The sequence below is a fragment of the Periophthalmus magnuspinnatus genome, chromosome 14 (assembly GCF_009829125.3).
Source record: "Periophthalmus magnuspinnatus isolate fPerMag1 chromosome 14, fPerMag1.2.pri, whole genome shotgun sequence".
NCBI classification, from domain to species: domain Eukaryota; kingdom Metazoa; phylum Chordata; class Actinopteri; order Gobiiformes; family Gobiidae; genus Periophthalmus; species Periophthalmus magnuspinnatus.
This window is the reverse complement of record NC_047139.1, coordinates 30,515,361-30,535,156: the sequence shown is the minus strand read 5'-3', so window position 1 is coordinate 30,535,156 and position 19,796 is coordinate 30,515,361. Positions and strand designations below refer to the sequence as shown.

General features: G+C 39.3%; 1 protein-coding gene across 2 annotated transcripts in view; it reads left to right on the top strand.

Annotated features, from left to right (window-relative positions):
* The first annotated feature begins 558 nt into the window (after positions 1–558).
* Positions 559–19,796, top strand: part of tiam1a (TIAM Rac1 associated GEF 1a) — a 55,019-nt gene continuing 35,781 nt past the window's right edge. For both annotated transcript variants that reach the window (XM_033978328.2, XM_055226422.1), the window contains exons 1-3: positions 559–756; positions 18,448–18,541; positions 19,074–19,711. In XM_033978328.2, the coding sequence (XP_033834219.1) occupies positions 19,081–19,711 (631 nt within the window). In that variant the 5' untranslated portion in view covers positions 559–756; positions 18,448–18,541; positions 19,074–19,080. The remainder of the gene's footprint in view (positions 757–18,447; positions 18,542–19,073; positions 19,712–19,796) is intronic.

Sequence of the window (19,796 nt, the reverse complement as noted above, 5' to 3'; positions counted from 1 at the left end):
TTAAAACGTTTTGGGACACAACATCACACATGAACAAAGCTTACGTAAAGTCTAAGATACAGACTTCTTATGTAATATTATAATAGTATTTTCTTTCCAAAGAATTAAATGATTTGTTGCCAGACGTGTGAATGACTAGATTCATGCTACACTCTCTATCATGACTTTATATTTATTTCTCTGTAAAATTAAAAGGAATTCTCTGCTGTAGGTCTCGTCTTTTTCTCCACTTTAAATTGGCTGTGTTTCCTATTTGTTTCCATTAATTTGCTATGCACACACTGCTCTATTACTTTGTATGTGATAGCATCTGTGCTTATCCTCTCTATATCTTTTTCTTTGCTTTTTGTTCTAGACTTAAATTAAAAGAGGGAACCAGCCAAGACATCTGAAGGCTTAAGACCCAGTACTTGCACACACGCTGGCAGTCAATTGGCAAGCCGGGGGAGGTGAAATTGAAGAGAGAGGAAGAGAGAGAGGGAGGAGAGAGAGGACAGAGAGAAAGAGTGAGGGGGCGGGCTCTAGCACACAGCTCACACACACACCCCTCTCAGCTCCAGTCTGGTTTGGGCTTGAAGAAGGCAGCATGTGTGGCTGTGTGCTATAGTAGTTTTCTATGTACCGAAGTCTGGGACATGACTGAGGATTCCCTTGTTTGCTCGTAGGATGGATGCATGCTGCTGACTGGCCGGCTGTTACTCAAACAAGGACACAACTGTTACCAGAACGCAAGGAGCAACCGTCAAGCAAGAACAGGTAAAGCAGATGAGGTTTATGCTTTTTTGCAGCTATTCACTGTGAAAATGATTATGATATTAAGGTATAATTAGACCTGTTAGTGCTTATGACCAAATTGATGATGATGTTTTCAGATTATACAGAGAAAAAAGACAGATGACGTTGCATGTTATGAACGAGATTGCATATTATGTTAATGTTTCATTGTTTGAGGGAAATCTATAGATTTTAAGGAATTTGTATGTTCAGTATTTTACTGTGCAGTCTCGGTTGATGCTTTTAAAGATATTGATGAGAGGAATGGAAACTTGGAGCACATTCATAAGATTGTGCTCAAGTCTATATATTATTCTTGGGGTAGCTTGATGTAAAAAATGGAAGAAGGTGACAAACAAAGTTCTTTATGTAAAATATGTATGGTTTTAATTAAAATGTTAAAGCCATTTATAACAAAACAGTACTGGAGACTTGCAAGATATATAAAACTGCCCTCATGTAATTGTTTTCTACAGGACAGACTTGAAAATACTGCCTAAACACAGTAGATAAATGAAGCTGTTCCTCATATGCTATATCCCTGTATCCCAGAGCAGTCTTGTACAATGAATGAGTTCTCTTGTAGTCCTGTGAGGGAGGATACTTTTACTGTAAATTGCACGTCCAGCTAACATGTTTTATTAGTGCTAGCTGTGGTCAAGGTAAACAAACAGCATAATAGGTCAATTTGATATCTTTCTTTTTCTAGTAAATATGTGTTGTTTCTGTACCAATACGTATATTATAAAGAGAAAGAAGAAAGCATTGCCCACACATTCTGTTTTTTGCCTATGGATGAAACAGCTTTATAAATCATTAATGCTCTCCCTGGGCTTGTGCTTGGTCTTTATAGTTGAGTGATAACAGAATACCTCCACAGCCCTGTAGACCTGCGGCACCTGGATTTTACCTGCCATTAAACTCAAGCTCAAAGGGCACACATAGCTTTGCATGTCAGTTCAGTGTCAAAGTTTTATTGTATGTTTTGACTTGAGGAGATGAGTTCTCTTGAGATAAAAACAGATGTATATTAGCCCGCATTATACTGTATTAGCTATGCATGAGGTTATAATATTTACAAAGTTACAGCATTACATTATACTTTACAAGGTTGCTGTACTGTGCAAAATATATGATAAACAGTAGCTACTTCAGTGGTAGTTTATATCCATAGATCCACCGAACCCTTATTCTAATAGCAGAAGAATCAATAAGCTAAAACTAATGTTGTTTAATTGAGTTAAGTTTATAGATTTGTCCCAGTGATAGAGGGAAATACAGTCAGTAATGTATGCTGTTTAGATTTCTTGTCATAATACTGTCACTCACATTATATTCATGTTATAATGATTTATTTCAGTTCTTAAAAATCTACTTCAAATTTTGCCAAGCTGCTGTTAAAAGGTTGTCAAACACACACAACTAAGGGGAGAGGGTTCAAAGTGTGAGTAATGACAAGCCAAAAGGTAAATGGTAGTGTTGTTAGCTAGCCCTTTTGTGGCATCTGTCACTCCACTACGGTGTCGTTCTCATGTCCACCCAGGGTCATCCTCAAGCATCTAGACAGACCAGGAGTTAGGAGAGGTCATATGGCACATACTGTTCTCCTCTGTCCTTTCTTTTCACCCTCTCTGTTAGACCAGGGGAAAGTCATTTGAAACTTGTATTGACTACGTAACAGGTATCGCAGATGCTTAAATGTCATTCTTTGTGTTCAAGTATAGTTCACTGTCTTTTTCTTATCTTTTTTCTGTTCAGCTGACTGCTCCACTGCTACCATGAGGAAGTTAGATATTGGCTGTAGGTTTGAGGCAAGTGATCCGCGAAAAAGATTTATAGTGGCAGATAAAAATTGGTGTCTGTGCTGAGTAAATGTGTGTTAGTGAAAGGTTTCGCTCTTTTTTCGCAAACAAAAATGACAAAGAAAAGCCTTCAGCTATTATCTCATGCAGGCTGCTTAACCAGGTGTGTTCATGTGTGTAGATGTACATAGCTGTGTGGATAGAGTAAGCTAATATCATGTATGTGCGGGGAGGAGGGGGATGGGGCTACGCTAAGTGCCTATGGCTGTCTTTGTATTGTGTATTTGCACAAACTGACCCAGATTGATACACACTGCTAGTGCTAAGTCAGCTTACCTTTAGATAAATAAATATAGATTTATATCTCCTCCTTATTGACTTTGACCCCTAAACTACTATATAATAATAACAACACATATTATTTAGATTCAGTGTCATTTATATTTAAGTGTTCAGAGCTGCAAGCATCATAACATTTGATTTGACACTGTTATGAATGAAGTAATGTAATGCATCACTGGGCTGTGCATGTTCTGTTTGAATGACATTGTTTATTCAGTCATTAGAATCAGGCTTAAGGAAGACAAGAAACTAGGTTATTTTACATCATTATTTCGCCCTGTGCTGTAGAATAAATGGTAGTACCCTGAGAGTTGAAGAGAAGAGGCATGACGCTGGAGTTTTAACACAGGAGAAGTTTATTGACCATCAGTGCAGGACCCAACACCCGGAGACATGAACCCTCAAGACATTGTGATAGTGTTGTCCATTCCTGCCAGTGGTCCTTGGCCCTAACTCTGCTTCCGTATTATATATAAGGAGTATTATACTTCTGATAACGCAGGCTAAGATAACAAGGACTGAGCTCACAGTGAGAGCCCTCAGTACAGAACAGAAATGGAATGGACACTATTTTATGATTATGTTTTTACCTGACATCATGCTGTTCCCTGATTTGATTTATTTGATCAAATAATATATGTTTAGTCAAAAACAAAGACAAATCTACAGTTTGTAAGCATATAAAAGCAAATGTGTCAGTGATGTATATACACTCAGACAGTCCTAAGTGACTATGTTTGTACTTTGTTTAAACTCACATATGTGGTTTAAAGGAAAAGATGCGTTACTTGAGTAAGAAAACACACACTGAAATATAATATAATATAGTGACAATACCATTGATTAACCTTGATTGATTGAAAGCAATTTGTTATTCTTTGTTACTCATTAATCAAGCCATGCCTCAAACACTGCACAATAGCACTCTTCATAATAAGTATTACCATCATCACTATTCTTTATCAGCTGCCGCCTACTGCACTTTCTTTTTCTCCTTTACTAGATGAGGATAAGAGGCTCTTTTGACCTTGCAGCTGAGTGGGGTGCTCTCTTGGTGGATCACAGTAAATAGTTTGATTAGCATGTGGCAGCCATGATAAACGGAGGGAGTAATTAACATGAGACCGATCATCTTTCCACTCCTCTCATGTCTTTCAAGCTCTTCAAGTGCCTCAATCTTACTCTGAGGTCCACTTATTTCTGCTGTAAAGCAAATATGAGTCTTATCCATCCCCCTAGTGCATCCCCACAAGCAATCAAGCTGTTTAAATGTTTGTGTTACGCAGTGTGGTTTCCCCTCTCTGTAGATGTGTATCTGTCTGTCAGTTAGGCTACAGCTTACTGGAGCTCCTCTGTGGGTAATGCACTCAGGGGAAAAAAAAAAATATGACAGAAACTTTATAATGATTACAAATGAAAGGCCACATTGAAGTCAGTGGTTGAAGCGGTCACATTTTTTACAGCGAGCCATTTGAGTGTACAGTACATACAGTGGGGCAAAATAGTATTTAGTCAGCCACCAATTGTGCAAGTTCTCCCACTATGAGAGACAGAATGGGGGGAAAGAATCCAGGACATCACACTGTAGGAGTTTTTATGAATTAATTGGTAAATTCCTTAGTAAAATAAATATTTGGTCACCTACAAACAAGCATGATTTCTGGCTCTCACAGTCCCGTAACTTCTTATTTAAGAAGCTCCTCTGTCCTCCACTAATTACCTGTATTAATGACACCTGTTTAAACTTATCAGTATAAAAGACACCTGTCCACAACCTCAAACACTCAGACTCCAAACTCCACTATGGCCAAGACCAAAGAGCTGTCAAAAGACACCAGAAACAAATCTGTAGACCTGCACCAGGCTGGGAAGACTGAATCTGCAGTAGGTAAGCAGCTTGGTGTGAAGAAATCAAATGTGGGAGCAATTATTAGAAAATGGAAGACATACAAGAGCACTGATAATCTCCCTCGATCTGGGGCTCCGCGTAAGATCTCACCCGTGGGGTCAAAATGACCACAAGAACGGTGAGCAAAAATCCCAGAACCGCATGGGGGGAACTAGTAAATGACCTGCAGAGAGCTGGGACCAAAGTAACAAAGGCTACTATCAGTAACACACTACGCTGCCAGGGACATGTCCAGGCCCGTCTGAAGTTTGCTAGAGAGCATTTGGATGATCCAGAAGAGGATTGGGAGAATGTCATATGAAACTAAAATAGAACTTTTTGGTAAAAACTCAACTTGCATCCAAAGAACATCATGCCTACTGTGAAGCATGGGGGTGGAAACATCATGCTTAGGATTTTTTTTTTTTCTGCAAAGGGACCAGAACAACTGATCCGTGTAAAGGAAAGAATGAAAGGGGCCATGTGTTGTGAGATTTTGAGTGAGAACCTCCTTCCCTCAGCAAGGACATTGAAGATGAAATGTCGCTGGGTCTTTCACCATGACAATGATCCCAAACACACCACCTGGGCAACGAAGGAGTGGCTTCGTAAGAAGCATTTCAAGGTCCTGAAGTGGCCTAGCCAATCTCTAGATCTCAACCCCACAGAAAATCTTTGGAGGGAGTTGAAAGTTCGTGTTGCCCAGTGACAGCCCCAAAACATCACTGCTCTAGAGGAAATCTGCAGGGGAATGGGCCAAACTACCAGCAGCAGTGTGTGAAAACCTTGTGGAGACTTACAGAAAACGTTTGCCCCCTGTTATTGCCAACAAAGGGTATATAACAAAGTATTGAGAGGAACCTTTGTTTGTTATGGCAGCACGGTGGCTGAGTGGCAACACTCATGCCTCACAGCAAGGGGGTTTGGTTCTATCCCCGGGTCGCCCAGGCCTTTCTGTGTGGAGTTTTGCATGTTTATCCCCGTGTCTGGATGGGTTTCCTCCGGGTACTCCTGTTTCCCCCATCAACCAAAACATGAACGCTCTTCAAGACAACTCTTGTTGTGATTTTGGGCGTTACAAAAATAAATGAATTGAATTGAAATTGTTATTGACCATAATTTGCAAATAAATTATTTAAAAATCAGACAATGTGATTTTCTGGATTTTTTTTTTCTCATTCTGTCTCTCATAGTTGAAGTGAACCTATGATGAAAATTGCAGGCCTCTCGCATCTTTTTAAGTGGGAGAACTTGCACAATTGGTGCCTGACTAAATACTTTTTTGCCCTACTGTACAACACTGGTTTCCAAATGGTGAGCGATGGTTTTTAATTTAAAAGTTTGTTGTTGTTCATCCTTTTTTTCCAAATCCACTTAGCGGGTCAAAAAGCACACTGCAGAATGGACATCAGTTGAGTTTTGTTATTGCTTAAACCTTCTGTGAAGGAAATGGACTCATTTATGAGAAGTGGTGAACATAGTACAACTTGTTTAATAAAACAAGCTTCAATGATGCAAGCCTTTTGTGTTCCAACCAACCACATTTCAGTTAACTGCATTTATTGCATGTGTCACTTTGGCCTTTCAAGAGTACAAATTATGCAACTGGAAGGCGGTTGAGTTAGAGTGTGCATGCAAGCGTTGTGTCAGGCTGACGTGTGTGCTCATGTGCAGCCATTTGTAATGTGACTTGTCTGGTTGAACAGGACTGAGGCTGCATTAGGAGTGTGCTGGGTCTGATGGGCCTCCTGACTGCAGTGCTCTTTGGGGATGGAGATACAAAGCTTTACAGTAGAAAGAGAAGTTCCAATTTTGTCATGGTTTGTGGGTTCACTGTCGCTTAGAGCTATCACCTTTGTGCAAAATTCACAAATGCTTACACATGGACATTGATTATAGCAGGGTGAGTTGTTTGATGTTGAACAGAATAATGTCTCAAAATATCTTCACCTATAAACGACTGATGTTATATGAGCAAGAGCAGTTCACAGGTTGTTTTAGCGTTCAAACAAAGGCTTTTATCTATGATTTTCTATATTAAGTCCTAAATTAGCTTCGAATAGTCTTGGTTTTGTCTTAGTTAAGTCTTGACATGCAAATTAAGGCTTGTGCATTTTTGTTTTAAAATACATAAATTATTGTGTTAAATGTCCATACTGATATTGCCATTATTGCCATATTGCATATTGGAATATTTTTCAACATTGTGCAGCCCTAGTTCAAACAAAATTCAATTTCAACACAATTTAAAATCAATTGTTTGTAGTAATAAACACAGGTGGGTAGTATTTCCCTGTCAGGCCTCCTGACATTAACCCCCTGATGAGAACTACAAGAGAGATGGAGATGAAGATGGGGATGCCTCCAGTAATTTGCAGGGGGAGGGGTGTGTGCGGAGAGCGTGTGCCCTGGTTCGTTTCCTCCCTTTTGTCTCGTTAGTGTCTGCTGATGATTCTGAGTACTTCCCTTCCGTCCTTCACTCACTCCCTTCTCTTTGTCCCTCGTCTCTTCTTTCCTTCCTGGCTGACAGAAGAACCATCTCTGTCATGTGTGCCCATTATCTGTGATCAGTGTTGCGTCGCAGCCCACACAGCTCTGCTATGACTGAGTGTGCATGAATCTGCATAAAACAGTGTCAGGTTACAGTACATTAGAATACCTCATTTACACAAAACAAATAGCTTACATTGTTTGGATTTAAGCAATGTACCATTGTGTTGAGTTGTGTTTTGTGTGCATAGATTATTCAGTCACTATAATTAGGTTTAATGAAGATGATGTTATATTATTTAGTCTTTATTAGGTATATCAAAACTGAGTTACAATATCTAAATTTTACAATTAGTGACTCCATAACCAAACAACACAAAAATCCTGAGTGCACATTTGAACAGATTTTTTTCACATGCTCATCCAAAAAGACAAGTCAAGGCAGCAATCTCGTCTATATATCTTGAACAATTATACCTTCTTCTTCACTATTAAAACTACTCTACAATTGCCTATTCAACACTCAAAAGTTGAACAGGGTCACATCCTCTATAAAGTCATGATTATTGTAATGATAGTTTAATTACAATGCAGTCACGCTATGAAGTATTTGGAAGGGAAATGGAAAAAACTAAAAGAGATACCTGTAGGAAAAGAAAATTATACATTGTTGTGTGAAGTGCTGAGTATAGACTTCAGTGGGAAATTACTCAGGGATTACTCCAACTGCCTTTTAAAGATTGTGTTTATGCCTTGCTTACACCGGGGAGATCTGGCTTCCTTTCTCCTATCTTCTTTATCTCTCCTTTGAAATCTTTACAACCCTTTTATTTGCACCTTTCCCCTCTCCTCTCTTTCAACTTGTCTTTATCTAGAAACTGACCTACATGCACTCACTATAAAGATTTGACCCACTCATTGCTTATAGTGTGGGCACACTTTACGCACGTTTCTGCTTCCTGACCTGGAAGTAACGCAGTCAAAGCTGTCTCAAAGGCGCTGGAGTATGCATGTGCTAAATATACTTTCCCCATCACTTTTGCATGAATCTGGAGGGTTATGGATCGAGTTTCTTAAGGGAAAGCCCCCTATTGTGAAAGCTCTCATGAGGTTTCTGTTCAACCCCATGTTTCGCTATTGTCCCGTTGTGCGTTTTAGCTTTTAGGCACGTGAATATGCGTTTGTGTGGTCAGGTTGCCTTTGTCCTGTCCCCTCAGGCCTGCACTCAAATGTCAGAGTCGTGTGGAGTGAATACAGGACACTAATGCACTGAAAAGGGGGACGCTATTCACCCACTCACAAACAAGAGCAAGCCCAGGCCAAGATCGAAATGGACCCATTGACCTAAATCTAACTTTGAAGTGAACTACATCCTTGACAAGTTGATTGTGGTGGGCATTTTTCATCATAACATCTTTGACAATGGGAGGGATAATGCAGTAGATTTCTTTTAGCTACAGAATAACGTATATGGGTTTCTAACTACACAGGCTTAACAAGAACTAACCCATGTGAAAACTTGTAACTGAAACCACTTGAGCATGCCTAAACAAGTATTAACTGAGGCCGAAACAGAAGATGACATAATGTAATAGACTGACCAGGACTAAAGAAGCTTTAAGTTCTTGAGAAGTGCATCTTAAACAACTATGGCAACACTAAAATGGGAAAAATGGTTTTATACATTTTGTAATTCCACTTACTCATGTTCCTTTAAGGGCTTTTTACCACAGCACACCACTAAATACACTCTGCACTCTGGTTGGGATGTTTACATCTTGTTGTAAAAAAATAATATCTATGATTTAATAGGCTTTTTAGTTGAGTCAAGTTAAAGCTATAGTTTTGTTGATTATATATATATATATATATATATATATATATATATATATATATATATATATATATATATATATATATATATTTATATTTATATTTATATTTATATTTATATTTATATTTATATTTATATTTATATTTATTTATTTTCTTTTTCAGGTCCTTTTTAGTGTTTTTTTGTTCTGCTTGTGTTTTATTTTTAAAGTGTGGGAGAATGTCATCGTCATACTATTACGATCAGCAGTTTGGGTGTGTATTAATTGTCATTCTCATAAAATGTCACACCTCTCTGCGTACACTAACACTCGTGTACAGGACTGGGTATAGTGAAAGTAGAATGACATCTGCTATTTACACGAATACAAGTAATGGTCAAGTGTGGATTCTGAAATTTCTTTACCCAAGTGAAAAAATGTTGGGCTAGTTGTTTAGCTAAAAACAATTGAACAACCAATACTTGAGCAAAGTAACAACAACTCTATCTCAAAATGAACTATTTGAACCATATATAGTATTCTATCTTTGCCACCAGTGCAGTGCAGAAAGTTTGACACCACTTGCAGCTTTTACAATATACTCCACAATATATAAGTGGAATAAGAAGAATATAACTCATTTCAAAGAGTAAAGTTGTGTACCCCAGCTTTAAGAATTGTGTCAAATCGCATTGTTTGAGCTCTCAGGGCCATGCTTTTTGTCAGTCACATTCCTGTTGAACTTCTGGCAGTATTTCTCGGGCTAATCTCACTGTAGGACACTGTGTCTTGTCTCTGCTTTAAGGGCACTTTGTTTGCAGACGCTGCTGTTGACTCAGGTGTTTGGATAGACTGAGATGACTTCCTGTTCCTCCCCACAAAAGCCCATCTGTAAACTGACGACCTCTTATCACATCTGTGTGTTGGAGAGAGCATTCCGTACATTAAGGCAAACATACTCATTATCATTATTACAGATTTTATGCAACATTATGACTCAGTGTTGGTTGTTTATAAATGGCACAGCAGTAGTATTTCCCATTTGACCTTATTAAAATCATTTGGAAGAAAGGAAATCTACCAGAATTAGATTCTGAAGAGCTTAATTTCCAATGCCAATAAACAGAATTCCCTCCAATTCCAGTCACCCTGTGGAGGAAACTCATTTTGACCGCTTGTAACCGAGATCTTGTCCTTTTGGTCATTACCCAAAGCTTGTCACCATAGGTGAGAGTAGGAACGTAGATTGACCAGTAAATCTAGAGCTTTGCCTTTCAGCTGCATTATTGTAGACATGGCCTCCCCAAGTTCCTCCCAACCCCCTCTTAATCTGACCCGTTACCAAGGACCTGTTTTCCATGGGGGTCTACTGAAGCCCCTTTCTTCAAATTTAGATTAGATTAAATAACCCCAAACCCAAACAAAAAAAAAAAAAAACTTGTTCAAATGAGTATCTAGTTTCACTATTAGTTTTATTATTGATTCATTTACAAAATTTTTACAAAATGTAAAATAGGACAAAATAATCTTGACTAAATACTAACTTAAGTTTTCCTTAGATGTCACCTTCTTTTTAAAGCATCAGTGAATTCTACCCTTTGTTTGACTGTGGACATTTTGAGATATTCCTGATCCTTTGTCCTTTTTTCCCCAAAACCCACAGCTTTCCTATATTTAACCATAACTATCCCTACAGATCATCTATAATCATTTAAACTGAAATATTGTGACTGTATATCTCTGTTATAGACACCTGGGTCACCTCTTTGTCATTGCCCCTATCCAATCCCCCCGTCTCCATCTATTCTGTCTCAAATCTGGGTCATCTCCCGCCAACTTGAGCTTTGAACTGACACCCCATCTTTCACCACAATGAGCCTCTCTCCTTTCATTATCAGCCGTAGCCCTTTCAACTCGCCCATGTCTAAACACCATTCCTCATCTGGATACCTGTGGCCCTAGCACTCCAAACCCCCCACAGGTATAACAACCTCTCATCCCAGCTCTCACCACCTCTGTGCTCCCATCCCCCCTCCTCAAATCCCTCTCTCACCCTCTTATCCGTCCTGTTATTTGGCTCCCCAACCGAATAGGAAGCATTAACCTGCCAATTTAGCTCCTCTCTCACCAGCCTGTGTGTTGTGTATGGGGCTTTCTGACAGCGCCACAATGCAGTGCCATGACAAATTTTAAACAGGCTTTTTCACTCTTTGTCTGAACTGGATTTAGCAAAATTACAGTGATTTTGTGATAACAGATTGACTGAAAGGCGAAGCTAAATTAATAAGCTACTGTCAGCGGAGTGACTGAACTAAGTACGACATTTCTTACGACATTTCTTAAGAGATTCATTTAAAAACATCAAATATAAAGCCTCTCGTAGTATCACTATATCTGGTAAACAGTGAATAAGAAAGTATAAAAATGCATTGATTTCCATTGGAATACAGAAGATCTATTCCTTGTTACAATCTTAAACACTAAAATGATTCATTCTTTCTTCCAGTATAAATTCACTTCATAGTCTATCACATCCTCATGGTCCAATTTCTATCTTTTCCAACTCTTTCTATATGTTTCTTGTTACTCTCTGCCAGCCGCACTACCCTCAGGCTGTTTTTTGCCCCAAAGGCTTTCCACAGTTACCATCTGAATCTGGAGCGGAGTGAAACGTCTCATCCCAATCCTCTTGGATAATTAAACAACGCGTCTGTAACTGCCTCTTTCGTGCCTTTTACATGGGAGCAATATGAATATTTTGTTAAATTGGTTTTGACGGCATGATGGGGATTGTCTGTAGGGCTTAGAATGAAATAAAAAAAATAAAAAATAAAAAAAACAAAACAGAAAGAGACTGAAAATAAAGCAAGCAGTGGTTTTGGTTCTTTTTGATTTTGGAGGACTCCCATCAGCCATTACATTATAACCACCTGCACTTTCCTAATACAGTGCTGCATGAAAATGATACAGCAGATACAGATAGTACCTTTCTATCAAGTCTACCTCTGAAGCAATTTAAAGCTGCTCTATGTAACTTTTCTAGTGCAGTGTTTTCTTTCAATGTTGCACAGTAGGGTATCAAACTTGGCTATCTTCATGGAGACAAGTGAGTGACCCCACAAGTAAATATAAACAGAATGTATGCTGACACAATAAGCACAATTAAACCACAAAAACTATTCTGCAATAAATAAACAGCAGAATGAAACACTTTAGTTGTTAGTTTGCATCTGTAATGAGTCATACAAGGCTTAAATCTGATCGTATTGCCAAGAAATAACCAAAGAATTCCCAGTAGTGCAAAGAAAGGGTTCACATGACAAATATTGACCCCAAGAAAGATATTGTTCCAGTTTTCGTATACTGAATGATAAGCTGATAGTAATTAACATGACAGGCCTACCCACCAGGCCCACCATGCTACGTTACAAGTCAGATCTGTGGAGACTTGAGGTAATACCCCATTCGTCGCCATGATGAAGACATAATCTGTCACTCTGCTCTCACCTTTCAGTTGAGTTTAGCTCAAATTAAACTTGAAATCTGCATTAATTAGAACTGGGAAGATAAATTCTATGGTAATTCATGTCAAGATTTTGAGAAATACAGCATGCCTATGAGTTGATGTCGAGAGCTTATCATAAAGTGGAATTTAAATCTATGGGGCTTCCTATTTCATAGAGTCGCACTGATCTGAGCAGAAGCTACAGCAGCATCAAGCACTCAGCCAGGCCTTCAATGTAGCCGACTTGTGGTGGAGGGATTTTCCTTTAAAATATGGTAATCCAGGACTGTGCAGTGCGGTAGAGACAGTTGGATGCAGTCAGCGTTAAGGAGCGTACAGCCTAAGCTCCCAGAAACTCAGAGCAGTGTATTTAATGAGGTTAGTGACACTTGAGGAGTAAAGCACTACACTCACTCAAATGGAGCTAGTTATTTATTTCTGTCGACCCTCAGATGCCACACAAACACACTGACCCAGAAATTAAATTGTAAATCTTGCATCTTTTTAGTTTCACTGACCCCTTTCTTAGTTTTCTGCTGGTTTAGAATATCAATTAAAATACATATCTCGGTGTGGAATTGCAAACCTGTTATTAATCCTTGAGTGACTTCAAAATAGTTGTGGTTTATGCTTATTCTGTGTGTGCGTAATCAGAGAGAGGAGGGGGAGGTGGAGCGTGACGTGTCCAATCCCGCACGGATGAATAAGAAGCTAATCTCTCTTTTCCAGGGAATTGTGCCAGTGTTGTTTCAGAAAGTCTCCTCTCTATGGAGCTGAGGAGAGCAGTGAAGTGTAGTGTGGCTATTATCTTGTAGCAGGTACTTCTTATTTGCAAGCACAGAGAGGTACACAGGATTAAGTCTTTTTGGTTAGTATGTAAAGCATGTTCACCCTTAGAGTAAATATAGTATATGTCCTGCTATTTTTCTGGCATTCTTCAGTGGTGTTCAACCTTTTTTGAGGCATGGTACAATTGTTTTGGTTGAAAACATCTCGTGGCACATTGTTTGAAATGACTTTCTCCTCTGTTGCTCTCGGAGTCTATTTTTGGATGGTGTGGAATGACGTTTGTCCCATCCACAGATTCCTTTGTTTACCCCCCAGAGAGACCCTTAACCTTTAGGGACATCTCTCTGAGGACTGGAGACAGGACAAGGGTAACCATCTGAGGAATGTGAAAGGTTCAGGCCTCGGGACAGGGTGGGACATACACTGGCTGAATGGCTAATGTGTTTGGAAGATTTCAAGGGAATTGGTAGGAAGTTACAAAAATTCTTGAATTGATTAGTGGATTTTTTTATGTGGGGCTATAAAAAGGGGCCCTTGCTTGTGTTTCTCTTTCAATTAACACGTTGCACTAATCTTATTAGTCATGCAGCAGGATCTAAACCCAGGCAACCAAGTGTGTTATAGTTACTCAGAGACAACAAAATAAAGAGAGTCAAACTCTTACTTGTGCATTATATTTTACATTTTTATAATGCTGAGCCTCTGGGGACTCAACTTGCTCTCATCCTCAAAACTCATGCATGTTTTAGCTACATTGTCCATTGTGTTGTTTTAAATTATATTGTGGATTGGATAGGATGCTTGTGTTAATGTTTACCACTCACTATGCTTGAGTTTCTGCAAACCCTAAATGAGATAGAGAGAAAAACCTATTGAACCTTTTGAAATTAGACTTTCTTGAATAGTTTTAGAATAGCCTTCATCTCTATCAAAACAAACTTATAAAACCACACAGTAAAATGAAAGAAACTAATATAATTTTGTGTTGAAAATGACATTATATTGTCTAAGCAGAGTGTATTTGTATCTGTGTTGAGAACCAAAATGCTTCCTTGGTAACAAAAATCATGTTTGAATTGTTTGTATTACGACAACACTGACACACAGTGGCGGCTCACATCCATTCCCAGTCCACTAGTGGTTGACATTTGCAGCCACAGTGAGAGCATAAAAGCTGTGATAGGTTTGAAAAAGTGATGAGGCACAAGCGCTCGTCTCAGACAGTGCCGAGCATCTCCATTGAGTGTGGCATCTGGAGAGCAGCTCCATTTCTCCGTGTGTCATTTTGGGTGGAGCTGAGAGACAGGTGCAGAGATAAAAAGACTGGCGGAGGGGAAGTGGGGAGTGCCAGAGCTCCATGGCTGTTCTGACAGGCCTTTGGTATGTTTCCAAAGAGAAGGAAAACCTGTTCAGTTTTCTCCTGAGATTGGACAGGTGTGTGCAACTGGAGTATGCCGTTGTACACCAGTGTGTCACAAGTACTACCTGCTTGTGTGTACATCTCTGTTTACAGCCAGGCAACATGAAAACATAGTCAAGTGTGACAGGCCTAGTGTGTTATTCTTCTATTATACCTCATCTGTGTGTTGTATAACAGAGCAAAACAGCTATTCATATTTCCCTTTCTGTCTGATTGTATTGTAACTCTATGGAGGGTTTTGCAAAGACCCTTTTAATAGTCTCGTCATATCCATTAACAGCACATAGCCAACCTGTGTGAATGATAATTTGCCCTGGCCTCCTTTGTATGAGTGCAACATGTTAATGTGCCCTCCGCAGTCTTTTAACGCACTAAGAAGCGAAGAGTGTAAGAATAAGAGAGAATAATTATGTTTCTGCTTTTGTCTCCGCTCCCTAAATGAAGCCTGAAGAGATAGGCGGTCGCAGACGACTTATCCACTCAGAGCGGTGCAACAATAGGACCCCCCCTAATTTCTCTGTCTGTCTCCCAGTGTGCGCATGTCTTTGTTTAGTACTAGTTTAGTGTTTGTTTAGGTCTGGTAGTCCTGGTTTAGACTTGGTTTTGTATATTTAGTTTGAATTGTTATCTTCTGTGTCTTTTAGTTCAGTTTTAGTTTTCGATACAGCTGCTGAATATGGACATCGATCACAATGTTGTGTTTGTTTTTATTTTTTCTTATTAAAGCACATAAATTGGCTGCCTTTTAATCAGTGTCATTTAAAACAAAAAAATACCCAAATTTACCCCTGCTACAAACCACATGTTTTAAAGGATATTCTGTGGACCACTCCATTAAAAAGACCTAAGTTGATCATCACAGCCCTAGTTTTAGATCTCTTTTCCTACTGTAATTTTCTTCTCGTCTTGTTTCTTTTCACAATAAAAACTAGATAAATAAACACTAAATAAATGACTAATTACACTTGTGTCCTGAACTGCTATCTCTCCAAACCCTTTGTCTTTGTCTGGATGATTTCTCCTTTCTATTCTTAGTGCAGTCTATTTGTGTTTCTCTACTGTATATTTGCACTGACCTTAGCAACCCCGTCCCTCGCCCCTAGCCTTTCCTCACCTCAGTGTGGGATCTGCTCCTCACCCCATCCCCTCTCGCCCCCTCCTTCCTCCTGTGCTTTGCTGTAGGGCACCAGGAACTGAAAATGAAGAGACTAAACATTTTCCACTGTGTGCTGCCAGAGGAGGAAAAAAAGTGTTTGGATTTCCCATGTGTTGTGTCAGACGTGGTTGTCTTGTTTATTTGGGTGTTTATTTTTTTCACTGAAGAGGAGGGATAGACTGTTTACAACAACATAGGCTGCATACTCACAAAATGAGCAATCGCAAGATTCATAATAAGAAGCCAAATCTTTATTTTATTGGCAGAAAGAGAAATAAATAAATAAATAAATTCTGCTGATACCTTGGTATAGTTCTGATTTGGGTGAGTTCATTCTTCCCCTGGTTTGGTCTTGTTTATTCCTAATGTGGGCTAGTTTTGGTCCTGGTTCAGCCATGGTCAAATGGCGTATAAGTCTAGGTTTAGTTCTAGTTCAGTCTCCAATTTTGTTGTGGTGTGTGGAGGGGTATTTATCATATTATGGGGACTAAAATCTGTATATACACTCAATTTACAGGGATCTGCCTCTCTTGTGTGGACGAAATCAGGTCCTTGTAACATAAATCCTTTGTTATTAGGAACAATTTAAAGATAAGATCTTGATTAAAATAAGTTGGCGGTATAAGGTTAGAGTTTGGTCCAAGGTCGTTAGACATGTAAATGTGGACGCTCCCTTTGTTTGCAGTATTTATTACTATAATTTCCTAGTGCTTTGCTTGTTGTTTATATCTAGTAGTAAGTCAAATAAGAACACATTTAAAAGCTATTCTCTATTCAGCACTGTAAATCTCCTATTTCCTTTTAAATTAATATGTAATCTAAAAGAGTGGGCACGGATCCAAAGCAAATGCACAGCCTCAGTGCGCTAATACAGTGTGTGTTATATGATGTTTGGTTTGGGGGCGGGGGGCAGATTGTGTGGTTATGATGAGATTCATGAGGCCGGATGGGACGGAGGAGGGATGAGAAGAACAGCAGAGGAAGAGGAGCAGAACATATCAGGGTCAAGGGCCTGCTTTATGTAACTGTATCTCACAACAGCAGATGGGACAGACACCATAAAGAGGAGAGCTAAAGTTTATTATGTCAAGTCATTATTATTTATCTGTTATATGTGTGTTTTATTAGTCCTGTTCTCTAGCATCATCTTTTTAAATAATTAGATGTGGATTTAAACTGAATATTGTTTTCTATTGTATTGTTTCATCTTTATATTTCTGACTATAAAAGGATGCAAGAGGCTGTAGCATATATGGGCCTGGGGTACACACTTGACTGTTGCTTACATTCACTGTTAATGTATTCACTATAGTGGCATTTTCACCAAGAATGAGCTGCTGTCCACTCTGCCACTCAACATCCCAGTGTTTATGAGTTCACAAGCAAGAATTCATTTTCAAGTACACTTTAAATTTACTTGATACACGTGGGCTGCAGTCACACAGAAGACACACTCAGACAGTTGAAGATGATCACAGAGCTGTTTATGCGGCCTGTTTTCATTTACTTCCACCATTATGCAGTTTTGAGCATGCTTTCTAAGAACATATCATTAGGCCTGTCAAACACATTTTGAAGTGTGACATAGCGATTTGTTGTGTTTGTTGGATACTATATGTATATATTTGTTATAGAAAATATCAAGCTGAGAAGTGATAATACTGAAACCACTTTATATGCTGATTACTAAAGCAGAAACAAAACGAGCTGCAATTAATCATATAGATTCATATAGGTTATGAATGTTGATGCACAACAAAAGAAATACAAACATATATACTTATATATGTAGCGGCTAAGGTTACCTTCAACACTGCATGTACATATCCTCTTTAGCAAACACCTTGCATTCACACTATAGTACATTATGGAAATGAAGGTCTATCCTAAGTAGCTCTGGGCAAGTATTAGAGGAAATTAGGTCGTGTTGGAAGGAATCGTTTAATTGAGTTTTAAGCAGGAAATCACACTTCACAGCGTCTTTCATCTGCTGTCATTTTGCCACCATGAGCACGTGCACGTGAGCGTGCATGTTTCATTGTCTGTAAAGAAAAGAAAAAAAAAACTAGGGGTGTTTCCGAGATGCTTCAAGTCTGTACTTGCCTGGGTGGATTCAGGTTGGCATTGAGTTTCAGGGTGCAGTTCAAAGACATGGACATATTTGTGAGAATTACCCCCGAGGCTCTAGCAGTGGCTAGATTTGAATAATCTTTATAGTTGAATGTTAACTTGTTTTGTTTGAGTTAAAACAAGAAGAAACGATGACGTGAACTGAACTATTCCAATGAATATATTCTTCATTATTTAAGCACTGTCCCCATTGCTTTGATTTCAGATATTTCGCTTCTCGTAATCCACCTGAACCCTTTTCTGTATCTCTTTCTTCTCATTCAGCATTTGACACATGAGGTCACTTTGAAGTTACAGGAGCTACAATGAAACATCTTTCTTTTCTTGTTCCTTTCAGAGCTGATACCACTATTTGAGAATGAGCGCATTGCACCCAAAGTACTTTCCCGCGCTGATGTGCTGACACGGATGATGCTGCAACTTCATCAAAGGTATGAATAACATTTGTAGTTTCTATGTTAAAGTGGAAGGGCTGCACTGTAGCAGAGCTGTTAGCATTCTGCTTAAAAAGTGTTACACTACTGTGTTAGTATGACCACACATTCTGTGGAATATGCTGGAAGAGGACAAACTGACAGACTTTGGTTTCCTGTCATTGTGTTCACAAAAAATGTCATAGTAAGATCATTTTTTGTGAGTCACCAACTGTCATTGCTGTGCCATCACAATACAACAGACCAGTAAATAATGGGAATTTAGGTATTAAAAGAGATAAGATTAAGCTATATTTTACTGGGAAAAATAGGCCCCTGCATTTGACCCATCTTTTTATTGGGCCAATCTGTCCAATCAATCCTCAGTGAGGTGACTCATGTCCAGATCTTGGTCAGGCTTGTTCAGGACTACATTAGTACACTTCACTATGTATTTCTTGTTATTTTGATATTCTCTAAGCAACTGAATTTTAGCTACAAATGAGCATATTCCTGTTTGATATAATTATTTTAAATTATTTCACTACAGTTGAACCATGGGAAACGTGGAGAGCCAAAATGGGGAGCTGTACCGAGATGCTTCGGGGCACATATCTCGAAAACACACATCCCACTCCCTTCGCCTCGGCTCCAAACAACCAGCTATTACGCGGCGTTCCAGACTCTCTTCCTCTGTCAAACAAGAACACCGAAACTCCGAGGCCTCAACACGTTCCTCCAGCACACCCAGTATCCCACAATCCTTAGCAGAAAATGGAATTGACCCCTTCGATGCTCCAGATGGATTTGGAGATTTTGGGATCAACCCTCACTGGACACAGCGGATGGCGATGACATTGAGGCCTGAGTCATTCCAACATGATGATGATAATTTAGCCACGCCCACCCCGGAGACTTCAGAGGCAGATACAGTTGCCCCAGATGGAGAAGAGGATTCCATGGGGGAAGGGGAAGATGTTGGTGATGAGAGGTACATGCTGAGGATGAGTGATGGAGTTCAAGATGGCGGCAGCAGTTTCAAAAAGAAGCGCTCAAAGTCAGCAGATATGTGGAGGGAGGACAGCCTGGAGTTTTCACTGTCAGACTTGAGCCATCTGACGAGCACTGAAGAGATCATTGATGGAGCAGAGGAGGAGGAGGAGTTCACACATCCCAGAGGCAGCACAGGTGAGGAGGGTGGGGTCTATAAAATGAACAAATAAAAGAAGACATTTATTATATTGGTGTGGCTTTCAATTTCAAGAAGTACCCG